Source organism: Apodemus sylvaticus, chromosome 9 (assembly GCF_947179515.1).
Source record: "Apodemus sylvaticus chromosome 9, mApoSyl1.1, whole genome shotgun sequence".
Taxonomy (NCBI): domain Eukaryota; kingdom Metazoa; phylum Chordata; class Mammalia; order Rodentia; family Muridae; genus Apodemus; species Apodemus sylvaticus.
Genome location: NC_067480.1, coordinates 76,838,647 through 76,866,368, shown reverse-complemented (window position 1 = coordinate 76,866,368; position 27,722 = coordinate 76,838,647). Strand labels below are relative to the sequence as shown.

At 41.8% G+C, this 27,722-nt stretch overlaps 1 protein-coding gene across 1 annotated transcript in view; it reads left to right on the top strand.

Moving 5' to 3' along the window:
* The first annotated feature begins 11,903 nt into the window (after positions 1 to 11,903).
* The window catches only part of Plcl2 (phospholipase C like 2), a 183,005-nt gene continuing 167,186 nt past the window's right edge, over positions 11,904 to 27,722 (top strand). The window contains exons 1-2 of the mRNA XM_052191902.1: positions 11,904 to 12,023; positions 12,204 to 12,750. Coding sequence (XP_052047862.1) covers positions 12,421 to 12,750 — 330 coding nt within the window. The 5' untranslated portion in view covers positions 11,904 to 12,023; positions 12,204 to 12,420. The remainder of the gene's footprint in view (positions 12,024 to 12,203; positions 12,751 to 27,722) is intronic.

The window sequence follows — 27,722 nt, the reverse complement described above, 5'->3', positions numbered from 1 at the left end:
TGAAATGGGAACAAACCTGTGCATTATGCCTGCTCTTGCTATGCTCTTGTTCCTCTGTCACTCACAAGGAAGCAGGGGGGGGGTGTCAGCTCAGTGGGGGGTGAGCATGCTTTGCCATCACTCTAACTCTCCTTGCCTCATCCTTCTGTCTGTTCCAAAGATGAGGTTTTTTGTTTTGTTTTGTTTTTAGATCATCTGCTGACAAAGGCTGAAGCAACAAAGGAATCCCACCTCCAGATCTTGGAAACAGGGTCTCTATACCATAAACCCATAACATCCAAATGTCAAAGCAGGCCTATAATAAAATCTCTGTGCTCTCCTTGTAAGGCCTGCGTGACAGCCTGGATGTGAGCCGCTCTCCGATGCCTACTCACCAAGATTCTTGTATGTCCAACCTGAGGCTTGGAATCAGTCACACTTGCCAGGAGAACCAGTAATGCACCTTTTGGTCCCCTCTGCCGTTCTGTTCTTGCCAGAAGTTAGACTCCTGAGATATCTGCACAAGGAAAGCCCTAGTTCTAATATGTTCTTTCATTTTGATCCTGGAAACAATCCCAACCTGTGATCCCCAATATCTACCTGTCTTTCAGGATTGATGAGTGGATTTCCCCTAAACACTTTCTGCTTGCTAAGCAGGCACCCCTCTTTTTCAATGAGATGATCTGTTTCTCTCAGGGTTCTTGTTCTTTCTCTTTGGAATCAGCAGCTTAGATTAAGAAGACTAAAGTAGTTTTTATTTTTTAGGGATTTTTGTTTTGTTTGCTTCTTGTTTTATTTTCTTTACATCCCAATAACCCCCACCCTCATCCCCCTCTCCTTCCAGTTCCACCCTTACAAATCCCTCCCCCATTGCCTTCTCCTGCCCTTCTCCTCAGAGAAGAGGAGACCCCCCTTTGGATAGCACTCTACCCTGGGACATCCAGTTGCAGTAGGCCTAAGTGCATTCTCTCCCCCTGAGACACAAACAGGCATCCAGATAGAGGAAGGAGATGCAGTGTCAGGCCACAGAGTTGGAAACAACCTACACTCCAAGTGTTAGGGGACCCAAATGAAGACCAAATAGTTTGTGTGTATGTGTGTGTGGTGTGTGTATTGGGTTTGTGTGTGTGTGTGTGTGTGTGTGTGTGTGTGTGTGTCTGTGTGTATGTGTCTGTGTGTCTGTGTGTCTCTGTATATGTGACCTAGAGACTGAAATTAGCTCTTTGGGCCATAATCATTTTACCTTCTGACTCACATCACTGGTCCCCCAGACATCATTTTTATCCCCCATGTGACCAAAGTGGAAAATAAAAATCTCTGAGGTTTAAAGGCTTTGTTTCATGTCAATCAGTGTTGACTGCCAGGGTTCTGATCTCCAATCCCAGGCAGAGTGCTTCTGATCTGGGCTGAGTCACCCAGCCAACTGCACTTCCTACTCACCTAAAGAAGACAGAAGGCTTGACTTCCCCTAAAAGTAAGAAAGCCCATTAGACTGTTGGATGGAAAACTTTCCAGGCCACCACAGAGAAAAGGGCTTAGGGAAGGAAGGCCTTTGAACTAAGTTCTGTGTTTAAAAGGGAAACAGAGATGGAATGGAGACAATGGAGATTGTTTTTATGGCTGAAGTATCAGTGCACACTAATAAGATGGCTGGGGAGAAATGGATGTGTAAAGAGAGAATGTGAAACTGACTCAGCGTGTGCTTTTGTGGAATCCAGGAGGCTGAGTTTGATTCTGGGGTATATGGAAGGGAAAACGACCTTATTTTGGATGCAATGTGAATTGCAACCCTAAAGTACAATGCCAGACTATGCTTTGATTGCATTGTATTATGTTCCTAATCATTCCTAATTATCACAAACAAGCACACAACATCAAAGAATTTACCATCTCAGGAAAAAGGCATTTAAAATTGACCAAGTAACCTGAATCTCTGCTCAACTATAAAGAGAGAAAGGAAACCTAATTTACAAAGCAGGAGAAATGGGCCAGGGAAGTGAAATGTTGCAACTCAGATAATAGAAATAAATACATGATGACAATGTATTTGCTTTAAAGACACCAAGACTCCACAGGAGAGAAATGTGTGTTTTGAAGAAGGCTACAATGGTTCATTTTATCAGAACAAGTAATAATTCCATTAAAATAGACTAGGAAGAAGGGGGTGGGGAGTTGAGGGAGCTGCTACTGCTGCTGCTGCTAAAACATTTTATTTGACTTCAATTATAAATTCAAAAACCACCAGTGATTGAACACTGAGGATCAGCGGGGTCAACCGGAGTCTTTCATTATGACCTTTTGCCTTGGGGCTGGAACTGCCCCTACCATCCTGGCAGATAATTGCCTTCCCAGCTCTCAAGGTTCTCATGAAAAGGAAACTCCAAGGCTCCACTGATAATGCATTCCAGTGCCTGGTGGCAGAGCAGGGAAGGCCTGCCTTTATCTCAGTCTAGCTCAGGGTCCACGATTCCTCTGAAAACAAGATTGTCAGAGATCATTTGAGGCTATCTCCTCATAGTACTTTAACACCACTTAAATAACACAAGGACCATTTGTACAGGACTCTAATGAAGACAGAAACTAAGACGTACTGTCGGCGTCTCCACTGTGACCTTCTGACCTCACGTGGCAAGCAAGTTTCATCACTTCCTCTAAGGCTAGGCTCACACAAGCCTGACTTCCTTTCTGTGGTCCTCTGTGTTTCTGCCTCTTGACTGACACCAAACCAGATTATAAAACCGTAACCTGTGATTCTCAGGCTTGCCATTTCTTTCAGGCTCCTCTATTTCCTTCCCTATGTCCCTCTCCAAGTCCCATAGAGGGTAGAATGCCTTGTATGGAGCCTTTCCTCACTACTGCCTTTGTGTGACACCATTCACTCAACTTTTGCTCCTCACAAGTGTTCCAGTTACTTTTCCCATCAAGGATAAGGTGAAGCTTTTTATTTATTTATTTATTTTTGGCTAATGTGTGTAAGAGGGAGCTGTCTAGGGAAGCTTCCTTATACCAGCTACGTTGGTCATTTGTACAACAGGTTTCTGGAGATTACATCCTTCTTGTGTGGTGTGTTGCTTGTGATAGGGGTCTCTGTCTAATTATGGAGTTGGGTGCTATACCAAGCCGGAGGGGTGAAGTGTTTGGTCTAGTGGGGCTTTCCTGCATTCTACCTCCCATACCTAGACTCAGATTCTTAATGCCCTATGGTGAGGCCCAGACTGCTTCATTAACTGATTTTTAATGGAACTCTTAATTTATACACAATGGACAATAGATATACTGTCATCTTCAAACTGCTGACTTTCCTTTATAGAATCAAACAGTTACTTTCACAAAGTACAAATGGTAGTAGCTACCTGAAGGAGTTTATTTGCATGTGGTAATAAGGAAAAAATAGAAGCATAAAATAATAGAGTTTATAGAAATTTGAAATATTCAAAGAAGAGGACTTAGGAAACAAGAAAGTAGTTTATGAGTATTGAGGGACAAAAATTGTCTTATCAATTCAAATCTGCAAAGTTATTAACAATCTATGGTAGGCAAGCCCTTGGTTGGTGGAGTGGTGGTAAATCCTATGTAATGTCAAAGGCTGGCTAACTTAGCATGGAGAAAAAGCTTTAAGTGGAGACAACTCATATGGGTAAAGATTCATAAATAAATGAATGAGATATATTTTAATGAGAGCCATTGTGGAAGTGCGTATTTAGTGCTTCAAGGGCCTTGGAACAGTAATGAATTATTAAAATATATTATAAAAGGAATAAACATTTATGTTTCTTGAAGGATACCTCCTACTTCTAATGGTGAGGAGGAAAAAAAGACATTCTACACCTAGCAGTCACCACAGGCAGAAGTTGACAATGTCTGGCTTCCTCACAAAGATAGTGTGAAAGTGTTGGTTACATTGAAGCAGGAGATTGCACCAGAAAGAAACCTGAGCTTATAATTGCCCTTGTGTATATCCCTTAGAAAAGGAAATTTTCTTGAAGCAAGGCCGCTGGAGAGTTTGAATTTGGTTAGAAATCCCACCTCTCACCCCTGCCCTCAGGATCTTTCTGTTGGAGCTGGAGACACAGCTTGGCACTGGAAGGGAATGGTGGCAGGCAGGGTTAGGAGGCAGGTGCAGCAGTCTGTGTGGAGTGTGCTGACACAGTAAAATGCTCCATCCTGGTGGGAGTGGGCTTGAGAGACATTTCTAGGCTAATTAGCAGTGCCTCAGGGGCTACGCAGAGCAGCAGACGCAGGGGGTGGCTGTTGATACTGACTTTCCCGTGGTCCTCCTGTGTGGGTAGAACAGTCCTGAATGACATGTGGAGTGTGGGAAAACCCATCTATGGAGTTCAGATGTCAGATGTTTAAACTGATGTGTCTGCCCAGAACCTCGGCAGGCCCAGGGAACATGTCAATGACAGAGAGGTTAGCATTGGATGTTCCAGAAAAAGTCAACAAATATAAAAAGTGAAAACCAGCACTCAGTGTGTCAACCAGGATCACTATGAAGGCCATTCCAGTGGAAAAGGCAAAAAGCAGGCAGAACAGCCTAGAAGTGGAGAATCATAGAACAGGATGTGCTGCGGACAGAGAGGCTTCGTGTGAGGAAAAGGAGAGTAAGAAGAGAAGGAGATAGTTAAGGAAAGCCATCTATAATATATTAATATGTAGAAAGAAATCAGCCCACGGAGAGAGAAAAAGATTGGACAAAAAGGAGAGAGGGAGGACCTGCCTCACGTCCATGATATTATAGGCAAGAGAACCCCTCTGTACTGCAGGTGGCTGTTATCTCTCACCAGCTCATGTTGGCTAGAAGTGAGGTGTGGAGAAGGGTGTCGTCTTTCCTTCATGGAATGTCCTTGTATCCATAGTGTCACAGAAGAGGGGAGCTAGGATTGGCAATCCACCTTAACCAACAGCATCAGGGACTTAAACCACACAGAGTGATCTCAAGTCCCTGACTTAGTGTTTCAGCGGCCAGCTTTAGGGCACTCTGATGAAGGCATCTCTTCCTTGCCTGGCTTTTGGATATCCCTCTCATTGCTTTGAACAGGGTTTCTTGAACTTCTTCCTGACTGTTTTAACTCCTGAAATTTTTATGCCTTCCATGTATATAAGTATTTAAAATAGGAATACAGATGCAACATTTGCTCACAATAAATAGAAAATTTATTTAAAAGTAATTATTTCTGTACATATAATTTTACTATTTATTAAAGACAAAATCTGTTGTAGTTATGGTGTCTACTGCTATGAAGTGACACCATGACCAAGGCAGCCCTTATAAAGAACAACATTTGACTGGGGCTAGTTTACAGGTTCAGAGGTTCAGTTCATTATCATGAAAGCAGGAAGCATGGCAGCATGCAGGCAGACATGGTATTGGAGGAACTAAAAGTTCTACATCACATTCCAAAGGCGACCAGAAAACTGGCTCCCACATGGCTAGGACAAGGGTCCTAAAGCTCACGCCCACAGTGACACACCTACTCTATCAAGGCCACACCTCCTAATTGTGCCACTCCCTGGGTCAAGCATATTCAAACCACCACAAAGGTAAATTTCATTCTAATGAGATGGATGTACCATGTTTATTTTTACAAAAAGATTAAAAGCTTGGCTGGATATTAGTAGGATAAGGAATATCTTCAATGTTTTCCAAACTTGATGGAAATTTTGATTTTATGATTGTCAGTACAAAAGATACTGCTTTGTATAACTATGTAGCACGAAATGACAGAAGTCTGTATTGGCCATTTCAAAACTTGCTGGAAATAGTCTTACTTCCGTATCAAAATTCATTTTTTCTTTTTCTTTTTTTTTATTTGATATATTCTTTATTTACATTTCAAGTGATTTTCCCTTAAAAAATAAAGTTCAAATCAAGAAGTTAAGTGGCGATTTTAAAGACAAATCATTTGAACCTAAGATGATTCGATACACTGATTGATATTTACATGTTGAGAACTGATGGGAGGAAAATATCAGAAGTCATTGTTGTTTTCTGTAATTAAACCAGCATTTATCCAAGAGCAAAAAACTTTGTGTCTGCACACAGCGATGTCGGTCTGAGCTGCGGGGCGGGGCCCTGTCAGCAGCCTTGGCATTGCACTGCTTGTTACATGGGCGCCAGGTACACCTTCGGATCCAAGAGTGGTGAGGTCATGTGATGCGTGCGACGTGGGTGAGTTCTGCCAGACACCGAACAGTCATCATGCATTTAACCTTGAATGAACTTTTGATCACATGTTCTGAACCCCTTTACTGTGGCCCAATCTTTTGTGCCCCCTACACTCACAGTTGCCACTCATAGTCTAAGAAGTTGGTACCTTGAACAGACTTAGAATAATACTTTGTTCTTTTCAGTCCTGGGACCAGAGAGGCAAGTGCCCACCGCTGAGCTGTATTTCCATCCTTTTCTGAAGGCATCTTCTCCTTTTATTTCACTTTAGGATACTGGAGTCAAGGCTGATTCCTAACATCTTGATTTCTTCTTGTTCTTACATGTTTGGCATTGGTATGGGCCACTCCAGCAGGGAAGACTCCACCTCAGCTTGCATTCAAGGGAAGGTAACAAAACTCAAAGATCAACCTTATTATAACAGAGGAAGCTAATAATCACACCTCACACACACACATCTTCACATCTGAAGCCAACTCTATACCACCAGGGAGGTGAGTGGAATAAGGGCAGGCAGAGTGGAGGAACAGCCAGTGTAGTTTATTTCTTGAGGCAGTTGACTGTCTGTATAAGAATCCTAGGGCAGCTTCTGAGCTAGAGAGCTAAGGGAGTCAATCAGAAGGCCAACAGTTTGGAAAACAAAGATCTGTGCCCAGTAGCAAAGGGTAAAATGTTGCCTAAAAGCACTGAGGACCCCACCAGAGACATAAGTCATGTATTTGTCAGATAGCTTGGCTATCTAAGCTGAATGGCAGCTTGGAGCATGCACGTAAAAGGCCATGATAGATATATATTTATCTTGGCAAGGGGGATACTGGAGGGCAAGAATAAGAAGGGACGAGTGTGCCACTGAGAAGGCCAGCTTAAAGCTTTGGCCATGCGGCCTGGCTGCTCAGGGGAGATGACGCAAGAACGCTGGCGGGTTGAGAATGGGATGGGGTAGAAGAGGTGCAGGCCACCAGTGACTGGCAGATAGGTTGCAGGAGGTGGGTGGGGTCGGGGAAGGGGTGGGTCTTGCACTAGTTAGTTTCCATTGTCAACTTGACACAACCTAGAATCATCCTAGGAGATGAAAACTTCAGTTTAGGAGTTTTCCTAATCAGATTGGCTGGTGAGTATGTCTGTGAGCCATTATCTTGTTTAATGACTGATTTAGGAGGGCCCAGCCCACTGTGGCACAGTCCCTAGGCAGGTGGGTCTGGGCTGTGTTAGAAAGTTAGCAGAGCACGAACTAGAGAGTACTCCAGTGAGCAGTGTGCCTTCACGATTTCTGCTAGAAGCTTCTGCCTTGAGTTCCTGTCATGACTTCCCCAGTGATGAATCATGTCCTGGAAGTATAAGAGGAACTAAGCCTTTTCTTCTTCGAGTTACTTTTGCTTACCGTATTTATTACAGCAACAGAAAACACACTAGAACATGACGGACGAAAAGGCCATGTTTCTGGCTAGATAGTGGGTTTCAGAGATGAGACCTTCCTAAGGCTGACCGCGTGAGATGGGTAGACGAAGGGAGGTGTGCTGGGAGCCGCCCGCTGCCCATTGGCTATTTGACCTAACATCCATGAAAATGAGTATGTCCTTAAAAACCATGTTAAGGAGATGCAAAGAAATGCAAATTTAGAAGGACTCTCCCAAGCTATTGCCTATCAAGCCCTTGAAGGTGGAATAGGAGAAAACAAGCCTTTCTACACATCTTATAAAGACATGGTGGCTCATGCCTAAAATGCCAGCACCCGGGAGGAGTACCAAGAGTCTGAGACTAGCCTGAGATACCTAGTGCCAAGGTCAGCCTGGGCTACAGTGAGAGACCTTGTTTGGAAAGTACTAATAAGAATAATAGTAATCAACATATCAAAATCTTTTTCCTTTTGTGTTATTGCTAAGAAAATGAACGGAGTAAATGGCAAGTTTCATATCCTAGATTTGTGACTTCTCTGGAAAAATAAAATGGACCTCTGGAAAAATAAAATGAAATTGTCTGTGTGGGCCAGCATTTCCTCATGGAGCCAGTAAGATTCCTTCCTAGAGGATCCCAGCTGTCAGTACACAATATTGCTTCCCCACACTGCTAAATGACAGTTATACTCACCTGTGTGTGCACATCTTCCTCAGAGACAGGAGAATGTTGGGATGTTTCTGGTGTCAAGGACCTATGAAAATCAGATTAATCAGGCAGGACATTCCTCTGTAATTTCTACACAAAGTATACCACTATTGAAAACTATAAATTCTACCAGTTGATTAAACAAGTCCACCGGGTTCTTTCCGTACTCACAGGCCACATAGACATTTGTGTTGGCAATGGCCAATGATTCCTGTAATAAAATAATGACATAAAAGCACTTAAGTGTACAAGAGAGAACTAAAAACATAGTGTGATAAAAACAGATATCTTTGGGGTGAATTATATTAGTCTACTGCATTGTTACTTTTTAAAATAGAATAATCATATTGAATCCCCAGTAATTAATAGATCTCCTTAAAGTGCAACCTAATTCAATAGCCACTGAGAAAATTTAATGAATTCACAAAGTGGCTCCTCCTTGACTAGAAGGCATTGATGGAATTGAGTGCACAGTTTCTTGGCAGCCACCTGGGCTTGTGGAACGCAGATCCAAGGACCGTAGTTGATGGTCCTTTAGTGAGAGTAAGACTTGGAAATGAAACCTTGGCACATGAATGTCCAGAAAGAAAAAGGACATTACCTATTTCTTGTTGTTAAGGTTGATGACGAGATAAATACAGTGTGTGTTTCAGGGGCACAGTAGATAAAAACAAAAAGCATAGATTGACTCAGGACGCCAATGGCCTCTCTCTGTGGACCAGTGCTTTGATGTAATCTGTTACTTCCCTTAAGTGTTCCATCCTTTCTGCTCCACTTATCCCCAACAGTAAGCATGTGGGGAGAAGTCAAACAGGAAGACCTGAAGTTAGACTGCATCTTCAGAGAAACAGGAGGTAAGATGAGAGTGGGTTTGGGGAAATAAAAGTTATCAGAATACACTGAGGAGAGAGCCACGTGGAGGCCAAGTGCCGAGTTAGTCAGAGAAATCTGGACTCGTAATATTAGAGCCTGCGACGTGGAAACCAGATCCCAATCCCTGACCCACAGCGGTGTGAGTGACAGGGAGAAGTCTGTAAACAGCGTCAGGGTTATTCGAGGAGACGGAGAGTTTATTATGGACCTGGGGCCCTAAATAGCTCACGTCCTAAGTCTCAAATTAATAATGCAAACAAATGGAAGATAGTTTGGTGAAGAATGACAACAATTAACAGCTGAGGTGATTGAAATGTGAGGAAGGCCCAAGAGAGACAGAATTACACATTGCTAGTATACTAGTGTGAGATTAGAAAGGTATCTGTTGACTTTAAACAGATTGCTTATCAAAATTCAACCATTACTGTATAGATGCCATAAACTGGCCCCAACACTGCAGAGTTACCCAGACATAACATTTTATCAATGGCATTTTATTGCTTTGCTCTGAAAATTAGTTGAAAGGAAATGCTACATAGTATTTGTTGAATGACTATATTTTGGCTCCTTTTCTAACTCTAACTTCTATGAATTTTACAATGCCACGAAAACATTTCACCAAGGATTCTGGCATAATATTTACAATTTCTTGAATATCATTGCTCACGGACTAGGAGCGATGGAAAGCAATCACTTAGTAACTGAAGAGGCACAGGCAGGAAGGAGGAGAAAGAATTGCTTACTGCGCTGTTTGTGACGAAGAAAAATTCTAAACGGAGCTTAAGAAACAGGTTGGGGGGCCAAGAATTGGAAGTTGCGGGAACATGTTTCTTCCTCTCACCATATCAAAGTACCTAACAGTTGGCTGTTTGTGGAGCAAGTATGTTTCTAACACGTGTGACCAGGAGCTTGTGGGAGACAAGTAGTTAGGTCAGGGATGAATAGGAACCTGGCAAGGGCCTTGGGAGTCTGCCATCATTAGCTACAGATCTGCCAAGATGCTTTGGGGAATGTTTTAATTTAAATGCCAAGTTTATTTCAATGAAATCTCCCTGATATGATGTGTTGGGAATCTAGAATGAAATAGACAGGTGTTCATTTTGGAGGGCATTTGTGAATTAGATGGAAGTTCTGTAAACAAAAACCACCAAACAACTAAACAAAAAACAAGCCATTCTGGGTGTTTGACCCTCCGGATGCCCCTACTCAGCTCAGAACTCTTCAGGAAAGAGTTGAAGAATTTTTGTTAGCTACATCATTTTTTGCTATTGTCATGTAAATGTAGAGGATTAGAGTCTACTACAGGAGGGTCAGGATCCTCCAGGTGATTATTGAAAACATCAGTATTAGAGAACTTCTACCAGGAAGACCCCTGCATTCTGTCCTCTGTAACACATACTCAAACACAATTATGTCTGTAAATCTAATAAAGCAAATGAAAATCTGATTTGAAAGTATTTTCCTGCGAAACTGTCAGAAGGCAAAAAATATTTTGAGGCTAAACTAGGAAAGGAATTAATATAGAGGGGTGAAGCTGATAAAAAAACTAAAATGTCATCTATCCATAAGAAGACATTTGTTAATGTGTATACCCTATTTGACTTGTCCAAATGTTTACAAAAGCATGCCAGGGGATCAGAAGAATTAAAACACCCCAAGAATAATGAGGAAGGATTTTGATGCTGCATCTGGGGAAAGGGTGGGCATGTTTATGAATGTAAAGCGCATTTCCTTAGAAGCTTCTTGGCTACTTGTTACCATATCACGCTAATGAGGGCTAGGGCTAATGTCCCAGGGGACTCTCAGGTACTCCTGGCCCAGGGAAAGTGCCTATCCAGAAGAGCAAATATAGTGAGAGAAAAACTGGAAAGCTAGAACCAGGTAGGAGACTGGACCCCAGGGTGCCTGGGATGAGGAGGTGGGTGGAGCCTCTGGTACCGCACAGTGCACTGGTCCTGCTGCTCTGCCAATGGCTCTGCCAGGATACACAGTGGCCCTGCACTCTTCCTTGGGCTCCAGGAACGGAGGTTTAAGGAGGTTTAAGGAAAGTATTTGCATATGCGAGTGACACGTTGATCATTGATTTTTGATCCTGTCCCAAAAGATGGTTCTGATTTGGATGGTACCCACTAGGGGTTGGGCAAGCAAGTATCTCTGGTGGCGGGTTTAGGAAAAACTCACAGAGAGACTACAATGATAAACCTCGGTGGGACAACCCAGAGGCACCAAATAAACTCTGCGGAGGTCTTCCGTCTCTCAACGCCTGCCAACCATGACATCCCTACCCCAGATCCTGGCAACCTGTCGTGCTCGTTGAGTTTAGCAGTCCAAGGGCACGCAAAAGGATTGATTTCTGTATGTGAAATTGGTTTGCTCCACTGAGGAAGCCCAGGGGGAGCAGGGTGGGAAGGGACCGGGTTCCAAGTGAAGGGCTGGAGCTGGACGCGTGGCGCATCGGCCAAGACCCCAGCCCCCGGACCGTCGGCCCGCCTGCGGCCTGCGGGTTCGCTGTCCCCTCGGGATGCCTTCAGGTGACTGAATGACAGCTGGCAGTGGCGTGTGCCTGGCTGAGCCGGCCTAGGAGAGCGACCACAACCGCAACGCCCGTGCCCGGAGCCCGGACGGGTCCCCTCTGCCTGTAGGGGGCAGCGCGAAGCTCGGGAGGCGATGGCCGCGGGTAGGTCGCGGTGGGCCCGGGGGCCGTCAGAAGCCGCCCTGGGCCTCTGCCGAGCCCTGAGGGGGTGGGAGGACTGACGGGCCTGGGCGGAGCCGGGAGCCCCGGAGCCCCGCGCGACGCACCTCCGCGTGTCGCCAGCGCCGCGAAGTGGGCGCACGTGTCCCTCGCGCCCCGCCGCGAGCCCGCGCGGGAGCCGGGCCTGAGGGGACGCGGCGCTCGTCGGTGAGCGCGGGGCCTGAGGGGACGCGGCGCGCGGCGGTGGGCGCTGGCGCGCGCGCGTTATTTTTGGCGCCCGCAGCGGCGCGTGTGCCGGGGCGTGTTTTCCTTCCCCAGGTGCCGGCAGCCGGGGCGCCGCCGCCCAAGCTGACTCGTCTCTCTCCCCTCTCTCCCCGACCCCGGCAGGACCCCAGAGCTAATTCCGCCTGCACGACGTCCTCCGTGCGGGAGGCGAGCTCGCCGCACGCGCCACATCCCAATCAAAGGGAAAGAAAAAAAAAGAAAAGAAAAAGCGGAAGAAGCGGCCGAGGCGAGGAGGAGGGGCCGCGCGCGGCGGCCCAAGGCGGCGGCGGCGGCGGGGACGCGGGGACGCGGCTTTGTGCAGGCGGGTCGTGGGGCGCCCATGGCGGAGTGTGGCCGGGGCGCCGCAGGCGGGGCCCTGCCCACCTCCCCGGGCCCGGCCCTTGGCGCCAAGGGTGCCCTGAAAGCGGGAGCCGGGGAAGGCGGCGGTGGCGGCGGGGGAGGTCGCCTCGGCCATGGGCGGGCGCGCTATGACAGCGGCGGGGTTTCCAACGGAGACTGCAGCCTCGGCGTGTCCGGAGACGAAGCCCGGGCCAGCCCTGCCAGGGGACCTCGAGGCGTGGCGCTCGCGCGGACCCCTAGCCCGGCCGCCGGCCAGGTCCCCAGGGACAGCAAGCCGGGCGGCCTGCCCCGCCGGAGCAGCATCATCAAGGTAGGTAGGAGACCCGCGCGTGTCCTTGGGCTCGCTTTTCCCCGCCCGGGGAAGCGGTGGTGGAAGGAGGCGATGCAAAGTGAGCCCGCTGCGAGGGGATGCCAGGGCGCAGGGGTGTTTGGAGTGCTGGAGCAGGGGTGGGAAAGCTGGAGCAGGCATTGGGAAAGAATGGAGAGGTGATCCCGAGTGTGCATTGAGAGCTGTGCTCTGACATCTCCAGAGCAACTTGGGGTTGTCACCTCTCTTCAGATGGACTTGGAATTCAGTGGCCTTGTACCTGCCAGGGTAGGACAAGCTTTTCAGAGGCAGCTTAGCCTGGTGGCACACTCTCTGTAAGGTTTCTATTGTATGTTAAAGGACAGAGATCATGTGAAAATATTTTCTCAAAATCCCAGGCAATAAACATATATTATTTAATAGATTTCTTCTAATCTACTTTGTAATTGGTTGCCCCTTGCAAGTGATCGTGTTTGGGGGGGATGTAAAAATACCCCTCCTTCAATTACTCGGAGAAAGGGAACATAAACACAGATTTCCTCTTTTTTAGCCTCAAAAGCTCTGACAGATTACAGTTCCGCACAATTCTTTCCTAGCCTGCTATAAGCAGGCCTCCAGATCAGCAACTTCCTTTGGAATGGAACTTGCTTGTTTTTGTTTTTGTTTTTGTTTTTTTCATGGTGCTATTTAGAAAGCCACCAGTTTTGTGTTCTAAATTTTAAATTTCAAGAGGTGACATTAAGCGTTTATGGTGGTTTCCTTCAAATACTGCAGTGTATTGTTGCAACATAAAACAATTCTTGTGACACGAAGTGGAAAAAGAAAGTTGATAAGCTAAGAAGAGTAGAGCCTTGAGCCACATCAATCCATTTGGCTTGCTCAAATATGGAACAAATATGGAATGTTGCTTTTTGAGACATGAAGGGGTTTTTAGGACAGGCCAGGGGGGTACCGTCTGGTGCTTACCCACCCTTTTTGTGGTTGACAACCCTTAGGAGACAGGTTAGAATGTGCCAACAGCACAGAGTTGGTGCTGGTGGTATTTGAAATTCAGAAATGCTCAAGTACTGTGAAAGTGTCTCTGTTATCACCATCTGTAGCCATCTAGTGAAATAGACCACTTTGGTGCTGTGCAAGAGGCTGTTGTGAAACTGCATCTAGCCTTGTCATCTGCCTGCTGGGTTTTTATGTGGACAGGGCGCAGTTGCAGGGCTTAAAGATCAAGTGTATCTCTAACTTTTAAACCAAGCAAAGCAGTGTCCTTTTTGCTCCTTGTGTAGCTTCTAGTGATGTATCTTCTAGTATGTAGTTGGTTTCCATGAAAGTTGTTTTCAGGTATATATGATTATTGGTCCTATTTGCAGAGCTGTGCAATATTTCTGTTTTTATTGATTAAATATTTGTGGCAAATTTGCATTGTGACATTAATAGAATTTTATGTGAAAGTTTTAGAGAACTGGTTTATGTAATTTTAACAACCTTTCCCCTCAAGGATTTTTGGTGGCCTGTTTTCCCATTTAAAAGGCTAGGATTCACAGGGAAGCATAATGGGCAGTGACAGTGTTGTTCCCTTTGGCAGTTGTGGGAGCTAAGAAAGAAGTATGACTTGCCTGTTTGTGACTTACTAAAAGAGACTGAGTATCATTTCTGTAGAAGCACATGGAAAAATGATGAATATTTCAGAAATCACCAGTTGAAATGGTGGTGCTGCTTATTTTGAATTCTGAGTTTCAAAGTTATGTTTCATTTTTCTTTATTCCTTAATGAAACCAGTTAACTTTTTATTCACCATTACATCCCTAATGCACAGTGCTAGGATCATAGTAGGTGCTCAATAAATTGCTTACTGTCGGGGCTGAGGAATGATAAGGAAGAACATGTTTTCTCTAACTTTTCTTAGTTTCTGAAACAGGTGGTTTTAGATTTACCAGTTGTATCTTGGTATCTTGTATCACATAAGACAACTTGACAGATTCTTTTTCTGGCCATTATATTCAACTTATTTTTGTCTTAATCATTCTTGAAAATCATAGAAGTAGTGTTGAAAATTGATTGTATCTGCAGTATAATTTGCAAAAAAAAAAAAAAAATGGCCACTCTAGCTAGATAGGTAAGTAGTTATGTTTCTCCATGAATTGAGATGTCTTCAAACATCTAAATTTTAGGAATTTAGTGTTGGGTTTTCTAAAGATACATTGTACAGCATAAAGATAACATCTTGATAGAATAAAGGAGTCTTTTGATTTAGTATCAAATTCCATTAAGCAATGAAGGCTGCACAGGTATCTTGGCCTTATGAATGGCAGAAGTTATCTTTCACAGTTTAAAAGAAATAACAGAAGTGCTTATGCTTACGCAGAGCCCATGGGGAAAGGTCATAATGGGGTTTCTCTTCGGTTTCTTGTGCTCTTTCTAGATGAGGGCTTTGAGGTCAGTGTGCTCAGGTGGTCTGGGGCAGATGAGTAAGCCAGCGTGCTAGGCAGCAGCTGGCCAGTGAGCCTGGCAGAAGAGCAGAGGCTAGCCAGGGAAGAGCAGAGGCTAGCCAGGGAAGAGCAGAGGCTAGCCAGGGAAGAGCAGAGGCTAGCCAATGTTTATGGGCTTGTGCTGTTTGGAATGTCTGTCTTCCATTTTCTTTTCTTCATATCCTGTTAGGTAAGAGTCACTAAAGCAAGAAGGTCTAGGTCCTAAATGTGGTAAATGGTAGGTAAAGAAAAAAGACTCAAAAGTAACTTGAGTGACATATTCAGAAATACACTGTAAGCTGACCAGATATGTATTTAAAATAACCTCTTTGGTGCCTCATCCGTTTTATAAATAGCAATGAGCAAGAAATTGTAAAACTGTATTTGTTTCTGCCACGATAGAGGCACAGACCTGTGCTAAATGATCTCCTCAATTATGGTAGCAGTCTTCATGACAGTTGGAAGGAAGCATTATAAAATGTTTTACAGATAACTTTGGAATGATACAGAAGTTGTGGAAAGCACCAGCAACTATTTCTAGCTTTCTTTAACTTACTGAAAATAACAGTATGTTCTAGAGATTATCTGCAAAGGCACATTACTGGAGTTTTAGGGACGAACTAATGTTAGTCGTCTTTAGTAATCTAGTCAATGAAAACACCACTTTCATTTTCTCTTTCCGCAATTCATTTGGTCACACTGCTCAATACAGTTTACTTTATTTTCAAATAGATCATTTGGTGCGTGTTTTCAGATGGCCACTTTTTAAATGTGTAGTTTATTCTTTAATTACAATGTGAAGTAGCATTTAGGGCCTTAGATTTATTTTGTTTTATTTTAGAAATAAATATATCAAAATGACTATATTACTTGTGTGGTTTGTTTTAATCAGAATGAATTAAATACTTTGCTTTTAAAAGGGTGCTATGATTATAGTCACACCTGATGTCAACTTTATGAGCTATGACAAATTTATGAAATTTCCTAGTCACTGCCATTGTCTAGCCACAAGCAGTTTGACCAACTTTGCTCACCCCTATCCCCAGATCGTGGTCATCCTCTGCTCTCCACACACTTAGAGTATGACAACTATAGATGTTGGGTCCCTTTCCATACTTAGGATATGCAGCTATTGCAGTACCTGACATTAAGATGAAGTAACAGTAACCACCACTTACTAAACCCTTGCAATGGGCGGGACATGGGAAAAAGCATGCTGTTTACCCTAATGTGTCACCCACAGAGGAGGGAGGCAGGCAGTGCAGAGAGGTTAACAACCTGTCTGAGGTGCTGGAGCTGCGTGAAGTGTATCTCTTGACTGAGTAAGTAAGGGAGCTCTGCTGCCCTGAGATACCAGGTTTGGTTTTTCTCTTTTCAATGTGCTAGGTCTTGAAGGGGAACAAAATCCTGTCTCTGCTGGCAGAAGCAGTTGACAGACAGCACACCCGGGCAACTGTTCAGTCACTTGTCATAAGTCCTTGTTGGCTAGGCCTTCCAGCCTCACAGTGACTTCTTTTTCTTAACATAGGTATCATATAATGCTGAGTAGAAAAAGTAGTTTTACTATCTTTATATCAACATATAAAGATTATATTAGCACATATGCTGAGCTCCCAAGCATGGAGAACACCAGACTTTTTATGCCTGTTACACATATTCAGGCAAAATAGTAAAGACATACCTGAGTGTTATACTGGAGCATGGTTTAAGTCAAGTGGGCTCTTTACACCTACAAAACCTGGCACTGGCCACTTTGGCACTGATAGCATACAATACTCTGACTGTTTCTGAATTAGAACTTAATATCTGCTTTCAACTCTAAATGTTTGTCTTTCCTTTCTCTTCCCTTTCTCATACAAGGAGAAACAAAGACAACTTCATGCCAGGCACTTAGGAACTGGGTCACAAAGTGAATTGTCTGGATAGATAGGCAGATCCTAGCGACCCCCATCGTAGATCAGAAAATCTCGCAGCCAATCAGCAGCTCTGCACCTTACTTTGTGCTAATGCATTTAGACCCAATAACTGCTGAAAGGTCAGAGCAGGACTGATTGTTTCAGTCTAAAGAGCTTAAGTCTTGATTCAATTTCTCAAAGTGATCAGAGAGCACTGGTTTTATACAGCAACCTTTCTTGCCTGCCGTTCTCCTTTTAATCCTTCTATTTGATTTGCATTTTAAATCCATGAAGGCAGATGATGGGAACTTGCTTTATTAGTTGATTATATCGGTCATTTAAGTTATTATCTTAGAACGTTCTCTTTCCATATTGGTTTACTTTCATCTGTAGGGCTCTGTGCTCTGCAAGGGCTTTAAATGATACTGTTTTGTTTTCACTGACTGAGTTATCAAATTTGAATTTTCAGCAGAAAAAGCAGTATCATTTGTACACAAATTGCAGATATAAGATTTGTAGTTTTATTAGTCAAGTAACTGACCTATTCCTTATAAGTTTCAGAAGATATTGCTATTTAACTGCGAGACCTCTGTATTAGTTCTGTTACTTTTTTATGAGTGGGTAGGCCATTCAAATGGTAGCAGTGATTGGTATATGTTGAAACTATGTAAGCCACCTGACCAATTATTTTTTTCTGATAATAATGAATCAGGAAATTCTGCTTGGCACAAAACGATGTCATAACTCAAACCCAAGCTAGAGCTACTGGAGAAATTGTAGCCATACCTTTTTTTCCCTGTCAGAATAACTCCCAGAACTTTGGGGTTCTTAAAAGCATATAATTAATTTCATTGGTCTGTCAGTGGGTGAGTTCAGGCTGCTGGTAAGACACTGTTAAGACACTGGTACACTGCTGGTACACTGCTCGTGTATACTCTACAAGCATCTGGGTTCTCTGGCCTCTAGCACGCTAGGATTTGTTAGGTAAAATGTATTCTAGGGAACCCTCTCACCTTGCCTGTTTGGCCCTTGCTTGGGTTATTCATAAGGCAGAATTGTGAAGTTAAATGAGAGGCTCTTGAATCGCCTGGCTCCCCGCACCCTTTTTACATAGCCTTGCGTATCCCATGTCTCAGATGAGTAGGATAAGGACCGTGCCTCGTAGCACTGGTGGGATGCTGTGAGGTGATGCGTGCTCAGTGCATGGCAGGCAGGTGGAGTGCCACGAGCACGCCCTAGAATGTTTCTTCTCTCCCCTTTTACACTGAAGACCATTCTGAAATGGTCCGGTTCCTCCGGCTCCTTCAGGTTCACTGGAATTAGAATTCACTGGTATTTCCATGCCAATTTTGGAAGATTTATCTTTTGACACATATAAAAGTGCTGAGAAACTTCATAGGCAGATGCTCTGGAGAGAAAAGCATTTTGATGATTTTCCGAATCCCATATTTTAGTACAGTTGAATATGTGTAAGCAGTCACAGCTGGGTGACATTCCCGTCTGTCTTGATTGGCTCAGGGAAATCTAGTTTTTGTTTGTTTGGTTTTTTTTTTTTTTTGACAGTACAAAATTATTAATAGTGTCTCTTCAGTTTCAGAAGTGTCCCACTTGGGTGATTACTCCCTCTCCAGGAACGTTGTGGAATGCCTTCAGTATCAAAGCTTAGGCTTGGTATTGGTCCCACCATTTTCTCTGCGTGGGATGTTTTCTTCTTATCTGTCAGAAGTGTTCTGCATGAGGTCCAATGGTCTGTCCCTTTTGTGTTCCTGAATTAAGAGTAGACCTTTGTACTTTTATGTTTTGGTCTCAGGGTTTAAAAAGCATAGCTGGAGAATGTTATTTTTTTTGTTAAAGCATTCACTCTCTTCTCTGGTATTTGGGTTTTTAAAAGTGACTTACATTGGACCTGTGTGACATCTACTAGCCAAACTAGCTAAGTTTTTTTTTTTTTTTTTTAAATTGACTTACATAGTTTTGTTCAGCTTTTGTTTCTTTTTAAGGTGTTAAATTAAACTTTTATTATCATTGTTATTGGAATGTGAAAGGTATTTATTGGGAGTGCTGTGGAATTAATAATAAACAAAGAAGCCTAAGGAGTCAACAGTTACGATATGCAGAGTGCTGAAGTGAGAATCTCTTTTATTTTGTTACCTAATGCTGGAAATTCAGTCCTTCGTTGTAATGGATGGATTATGTAATGAAGAAATATGTTCTGTAGTTGTCGTGAAACATGTTCTGTAATTGTCGTGTCGCACACCTCTCAGCAGAGCTTGCAAGCAGATATGGTTCCCTTTTACAGGCAAGAAAACCTTTGCATAAGGATTGAAAGAGAATTCCCAAGCAGGGTCACAGAATTTACATGAGGCAAAGAAAGCCATCACTCAGACCAAATTTGTCTGCCTTGAAAGTCCATTTTTAAAAATTTTATTCTCTTTTTATTCCTATTTGCCCAAACCATTCTGGTTTCTTAATCGTAGAAGTTTCCACCAATTTTGAAATGATGGCAGATTTATAATTGTGAGATCATGGCTTCTTATGAAGAAGCTACACATCCATAGCTATGTGAATCTAGAACTGTAGTCCTGCTGGAGCACCCAAGCTCTGTCTGATCCGTAAGCCACTTTTCTTGACCATGGAGTCAGTATTTGGCATCTTCTTATAGTGTGCTAAATATACTGAGTTGAAAGTTGCAGGTGTTAACATCCCCCAAACTAAGCAGCTGGATTTAAAATAAATCTAGAATGAAGATTCATGGTATTTTTGTGATCACATAAAATTCTGTTATTATAGATGTACAAGGCAATACTGATTACTAAGTATATTTAGCTCCTGGCTATGGTTGAATTAATTTATTTGCATAGCAGTGTAACAGAATTGGAAAATTTGTTATGTAATATTGCAGTATGTGGCTATTAATAGAACAAAATGTGGTCTTACAGATAGCATTTTTTTGTGGATTTTTTTCTGCTGTAGATAGCTGCATATACACCCAACTCATACATGCATATACTGTTTATAAATAGTAAAGACTGAGCACTAAGTTAACCAAACAGTATCAAAGATGGAGGTTGACCTGAGTCCGGTCTGTCTCATAAGAGCATGAGATGGGCAGGAGGTTTCTACTCTGTAAATTGAAAATGATCAGCAAGGGTTTTTTTTTATGAATACAGCTTATCAACCTTCAGTTACTTTTTACCAATCAGTGGGGTCGCAGAGGGATCAAGCAGCCTGTTGGCAGCCACCATTAGGGTCAAGCTGCGTGACTGGTCCCTGCAGTCCCCTTCCTTTTTTCTTTCATCCCCCTTTAAACTTTCTTGTCCTGTATCATAGTAGTTGGGATTTTTAAAGTTATTTTATATTTTAATATTTAAAAGAATTATTCAGGTACTCTCAGTTTGGGGATAATGAAATAATAGTATTAAGACTGTATCTTTGGGGCATTTGATAGTTTGTTAAAAGAAATCTATATGTTGTTTTAAGATGTTCATTGCTTGTATATAGTCTTACAAATATTATGTTTATTATAAATACTAATCCCTTTTGTAGGACATATTTAAGTTTGATGTAGTAGATAATGTCAAACAATTTTTTCAGCAAGTATTTTACATGCTAAACAGGATGACTATTTCTGATTGCTAAAATATATGTAATTGTTATTGTCAATGGGCTTGATTTGATTTTTTTTCTTTTTTCTTTTGCAACCATTTTCATGGTTGTGTAATTAGTGAAACACTACCATGGCTTTCTGGTTGAATATCTTGGTGACTATGATACTAAGAACCTTTTCATATTACTTGATCATTTGGATGTTGTCTTTGTAAACAAAATGCTGGTTTGACTCCTTTGCTTGCTGGAAAAATTGGCTTTTACAAAAATTGATTTGTATGACTTCATTATTTTCTGGATGTGAGATATGAATGTGATATAGATATCAAAATATATTGTCTTGGATATGGCTTGTTTCTTCATCAGCCTGAGAGAGTTATCTTGTAATGAGAAAGAATTCTAATTTTAGTGAAGCCAAATGTATTAACCTTTTCAGTTGATTTTTGTGTCCTGTATTAAAGAGATCTCTTTTTAAGACAATGAAGATTTTCATTTATTTACTTTTGGAACCTTCGCCTTTTCATTTTCTATGTGGAATGAATATATATGTAAAATTTTCTACTTCAGATAGATAGATAGGTAGATAGATAGAAAGATAGATGGGTCAAGATTTTCTTTTAATATAAACATGTGATCTCTTCAGTACTATATTTGAAAAAAAATCATTTATTCATGAACAGAATTGCCTTTTTTGATAAATCAAGTGACTGGTTTTGTGTGGGTTTGTCTGAGTTTGTCTGGAGAAAGCCTTGCCAGAACAATCATTTGTACAGAGAACTGATTTCACAGTGACACCAGCACTATTCCTGGAAAGAGGTGACTAGGCCTTTCAGCCTTTGCTGAAACAAGTCTTTACATTTCCTTTAATCAAAGAATCTTGTGCTCAAATGACACAGCTTACATATAGTAAAATGCCGTTTACTCAGAGGAGGTTATATAGTGATGCTTGCCAAACAGGTATTTGCTAGTCCAGCTGATGTATATTGGAAGGGACAGACCCGACTGGTGGTATTGCAGTGTTCTCATCATGGTGGGCTCACTGGCCAAGTTCATATGTCATGATGAATGAACACACTCCTGAGGTATAAGCGTATTTCATAAGTCACAAAGTGGGAAAATTTCAGTTAATGACTGTTCCTAGGCTCAGTTATGTGGTGTGTACGTAAACTTCTCAGCTCGTGACCTTATATTGTCATTAGTCTTGCTTATTCTATTTGGATAGTATTTTTTATTTTCGAAATTAATGTGTGGAAATCTTCTAACACAGAAGCATATACCCCTCACTTGTAGGTAGGTGCTGAAGAGGAGAAGTACCTGGCAGAGGTTGAGATTGGGGGAATTCTAGTTTAGTCGTGTTGTTGTTTTCTGTGTAGTCTGTGTACTTCCTGTGTATTGCCTTTTTTTATGTTGAGATATATCCCAGTATACCTTCTTTCTTTCCAAGGTTTTTATCATGAGTTGTTGCTGGATTTTGTCAAAGCCCTTTCTACATTGTTTTACTGTTCTGTTATTGTAAAGAAACACCATGAGCAAGGCAACTCTTATAAGAGAGAGCATTTAACTGGGGCTTGCTTAAAGCTTCGGAGGTTTAGTTCATCATGATGGGGCACACAGGTTGACATGGTTCTAGAGAAGCTGCTGAGAGTTCTGCATCTGAATCTGTAGGCAACAGGAAGAGAAAGGGACACCAGGCCTGTTTTGGGTCTTTGAAAACTCAAAGTCCACCCCTTCCACCAGGGCCACACCTCCTAATTCTTTTCAAATAGTCATCACCACTCTGTGATGACTATGCACTCAAATACATGAACTTCTAGGGGCCATTCCTATTCAAACCACCACATGTATCTAATGTGGTTTCCATACTTAAGTCTATTTGTGTGGTGGGTTAAATTTATTGATATGTCGATATAGATATATAGATATAGATATAGATATAGAATCATTCCTGTATCTCTAGGATAGAGGTGGCTTGATCTTGATATATAGTCTTTTTGATGTGTTCTTGAATTCAGTTTGCAAATATTTTATTGAAAATTTTTGCATCCATGTTTAAAAGACACATTGGTCTATACTTTTTGGTTGAGCCTTTGATTTTATATGGAGTAATATGAGTTTCATAAAAGAAATTATAATATGTTCTTTTTGCAGATTAGCTTGAGGAGTATTGTTAGGTCTTTACTGTAGGACTAGGAGGATTCTGCACTGAATTCATCTAGCTCTGGATTGATTTACTTGGGTGATTTCAAATTATGATTTCTATCTTATTGTTTATTAAGAATCTTTTTAAATCACCTATTACATCTCGATTTAATTTTGGTAAGTTGTATATATCTAGAAGTTAATCTGTTTCTTTTAGAGTTTTCCAATTTGGTGGGCTATAGATGAATATGTTTTTTTGATTCTCTGAGTTTCATCAGTGTCTTTTAATATATATATCATTCATTGTTTCATTGATTTTTTTAATGAATTTCAGCTCTGATTTAGGTTACCTCTTCTCACCCGCTCTTTTTGGTTCTTATTTTGCTGGGCCTTCAGATGCACTGTTGAGTTATAATTTGAGATCTCTATTTTTTGATGTAAGAACCTATTGCTGTAAACTTCCCTCTTAGGCCTGCCATTATTGTGGCCATTGATTTTGGTATATTGTGTTTTCATTTTCATACAATCTCTAGGAATTTTAAAGTATCATGATTTCTTCATACAATTTCAGTTTATTAGTGTCTTATTTAGCTTCTATGAATTTGTGTACTTTGTCTTATCATTTGTGGTTTATATCCATCTTTATTGTGTAGTGCTTCCATAGGATATGGAATGTAATTTCAATGTTCCTGTATTTATTGAGGCTCACTTTGTGTCATAAAATGTGGACTATTTTGGGGGAAATTTCCCTGAGCTACTGAGAACATGTATTCTTTAGTGTTTGGATAGGATAGTCTTAGATACAGATCCGTTAGGTACATTTGATTTATGATGTTATCGAATTCAAGTTTCTCAATTTGATTTCTAGATTACTTGCTTATTACTGAGAGTACAATATTGAAATTGCCCCTATTACTGTGTTGGTGTCAATTTGTGGTTTTAAGTCTAATAGTGTGTGTGTGTGTATGTGTGTGTGTGTGTGTGTGTGTGTGTGTGTGTGTGTATGTGTGTGTGTGTGTGTGTGTGTGTGTGTGTGTGTGTAAAATTGGTGCTTCTGTGCTTGGTGCATTAGGATTATAATATCTTGTGGATTTTCCTTTAAAGAGGATAAATTGTCCCTCCTTATCTCTGGCCCAGAAGTGGTTTGAAGTTGATTAGGGCAGATTTTTGATAGCCACACCTGCTTGATTCTTTGTCCCCTTTGCTTGGAATACCCTTTCTCCACCTTTTACTATAAGGATGGTGTTATCATGGTCATGAGTTCTTTGAGTCAGTAAAAAATTTCTCATCTTTTTTTCCCCTGTGTCTTTATTAGGAAGCAGAGACATTAATATTCACAATTATTGAACATTGCATATTAATTCCTGTCATTTTGTTTTTTGTGATTCTCTATTAAACTCTTTTTGGTTGAGTGTTCTGAAATTGCTTATTTGTTCTTTTTTCTTCTTGGGTATGTTTAACCTAGTCTTCCGTCCTAAGTATTTTCTTTAATACCTTCTGTAGAGTTTGACTAGTGGCCATAGATTCCCTAAATTAATTTTTTATCATGGAAAGTTTTTCTTTCTCCTTCAACTGACACCAGTAGTTTGTTGGATATGTGCTCAGGTTCTTAGATGACAACAACAGCAACAATAACAACAACATATATAATGTAGTTTTTCCATGTTCTCTCCAGCCTTGTCCTAGACTGTCCTCTGACATCCTCTTGCCACATTTGTAGCTGTATCTTGAAAGAGGATCTGTGAGTTCTTCCTCTCCCTCTTTGGGGTAGTCCTCTACTGTCTTCCATTGGTTGAGATCATTAGGGCCCTCTGTGCTGCACAGTTAGTAGGCCCTTTCCTATTCCATGGCTCATACTTGACAACCTTTCCATAGGTGTAGCTTCAGTTACATATGGATTCACTGATGAGTTTTAAGTTGATGTCTTCAGCTTAGGTCCCCTTCCCCCAACCCAGTGCTCTTTGGCACATTATTACCCATAACACCTTACTGCACATAGTCACACCCAGTCTTCCTTTCTCACCCTGTTGTCACCTTCGAGCAGTCTACTTCTAGTGTAAGTTTGGCACATGGCACCACCATCTATCCTCCTTTCTATTTGAAACATTTTTGGGAATATATGTGTGTCTGATGTATATGTTTGTATTGTATATGCATGTGAAAATGTAGCTGGGTATGGAGGTCAGAGGTTGACACTGGCTCTCTTTCTTAGTCATAGTCTACATTTTTGCTTGTTGAGAAAGAGTCCTTTGTTGAGCCTGAAGTGCACCATTTCAGCTAGTCTGGCTTGTCAGTGAGATCCAGGGACCTACCTGTCTCCTTGCGGGTTACAGACACATGCCACTGAGTTCAACATTTGGGGAGTACTGGATATATAAACATAGGTCTTTATGCTTGTGTGTGTGACAAGCACATTGCCAAATGAACCATTTCCCCAGGCCCCATATTCATTTGTGTCCATTGAATCAGTTTGAACTAGAAGGGATTTATTTATTTCATATAATTGTTTAAAGGTGTTGATGAGCTTAAATTATAGCTTATTATTCAAAGAGATATGATCGTTCTGATTCTAATGCTTGCTATAGTATGAATGTGTATTCCCCAAGGGCACTGAGGACTTGGTCTCAGGATGGTGGTGTTGGGAAATGATAGAATATTTAGGAGGTGGAGCCTTGTCCAAATCCTTTCAATCACTGAGAGTGTGCCTACTTAATGGTGATTATGGGACTGAATCATCACCTTTATTTGCTTACCAGACATGAAGCAGCAGTGTGTTCTGTTAAGTACTCCTATCCATTACTATCCAGTACACACACCAGAAGCCCCAACTTCGAAACAATAAGCATCCCAGGTGTATTGTTATGATGATGGAATCTACTAATGTAATGCTATTAGAATAAAATGAAATATTCCCTGTAGCAAGAATTAGGTATAACTTTAAAATTTTCAATCTGAAATGTTACGGAAGGAATCATGTAAATATCTAGGTACTGATATACCTCTACCCTCAACCTCCGTTAATCTTTGAGGTGCTTGTATCATTTTCTGTGTGTTGGTTTGCTTAAAATCACTGAGCAAAACTTAATTGGAATCTGCCTCAGAAACATTTGCTTCTTAGAAACAGTGTTAGAAATTAGGAGTAGACAAATATGAGAATTTTGAAAGGAAGAATTTATACAAATTTATTTTCTTTATATTTTAAACTTTAAAACCTTAATTTTAAAGTTTAAACATCTCATCCTGTGATCCATAATTCATATTTTTCCATTACTTTGAAATTATTTGTGTGAAAATATTATTTTTTATGCTAATGTTGGTACTAAACAATCAGATATCAGGTAGGATCTGTTCATTACCTTTATGTGAGCTCTGGAAGCTGGCATTAGTGACTGTCACTTTCTTGGCACAGATCTATCCTCCTAGACCCCTGAGAAAGTCTATCAGGGTTTCTATAGCTGTGATAAAACATAATGACCAGAAGCATCTTGTGGAGGAAAGAAAGGGTTTATTTTATCTTACAGCGTATAGTTCAACGTCCAGGGAAGTCAGGCAGGAAGTCAAGGCAGGAACCTAGAGGCAGGGACAGATGGAGGCCTCTGCTTCTGGCTGGCCTATGGCTTGCTCAGCCGGCTTTCTTATGGACCTCAGGACCACCAGCCCAGGGTAGCGCTGCGCACAATGAGCTGGGTCCTCCTACATCAGTTGTCAAGAAAATGTACCACAGGCTAATCCAGTTGGGAATTTTCTTAACTCAGGTTCCCTCTTCCACAATGACTGTAGGTATGTCAGGTTAACATAAAAGTAGTTCACACAGAAAGCAGGATACATTGAGCTTCTGCTCTTTAATTATACTTTCATTGCTGAGTATGTAATAGATGAGGCCCTTGAGCTGGCTTCACAGCAGGGCATTTGCCAGTGAAAGTGTGGAATCTGTGGGAGTTCTGGTGTGTCTACCACTGTGCACCCATATGTGTGAGAGGATATAGTCTGATGGTTGAGAGAGATTGGGTGTCATGCAACCAAGTGGGAGGAGAAGCCACACCCAGTGGGAGGCATCCTGTGAAGCTTTATTTCTGGGAAATGGTCAAATTGGGTTTGTGGCAATGTGCAGAAGAAAAGATTCTGTAACATGGTGCTGTATACTCAGGGTTCTGAGGTTTCTTTTGATGTTTTCCAAGAGCTTTTGTTAAGATGGGTCCCTTCAGCCTACGCTTTTGTAAAACAGCATTCTTCAGTTGTGACCCTATGTTGGTTTTCATCATTTATGTGTGAATAAGGACTGCCCAATAATTACTTTTCATGATCTTTTGGAAAGTGCAGTGCTCCTGGATACCTTAGACTGTGCTGGTAAGAAACTGCTGGACCCAGGCAATAGACCATCAGATGTAGGCAGATAATCTGACTTTGCTGATTTAGTCAAAATAAACAAATAAACAAACATGCAAAAAAAATGCCCCCATATCCTGAGTTACCTGTAGCTTTTCATGTGCCTATTCATTGTCGTCAATTATGCTCTCTAGTAATACTGAAAAACTGAGTGTATGACCTCTGGCACTGTTGTTAAGTTGGCCAGAGCCGGGAACATGATTTTTCACTTTGTAGTCTTTTCAGATCTTGGTAAAGACAAAACAAAACCACCCCACCCCCACATTAATAATAAAACAATATAGAATTTGTTTCCACCGAGGTCTACTGGTTTTCTAGAGAACCAGGTATAAGGGAGTATGTGTGACTGAGGAAGGATGTGTAGGAGACCTTTCAAAGAGGCAAACTTTGTAGGGGAAGAGCTTACTGGTGGGTTGGCCTATCTCATGGCTTGTTGGCCCTGTGAATGAGGTCTTTCAGTTCAGTCTCTGCTGTTCCCACACTGGTT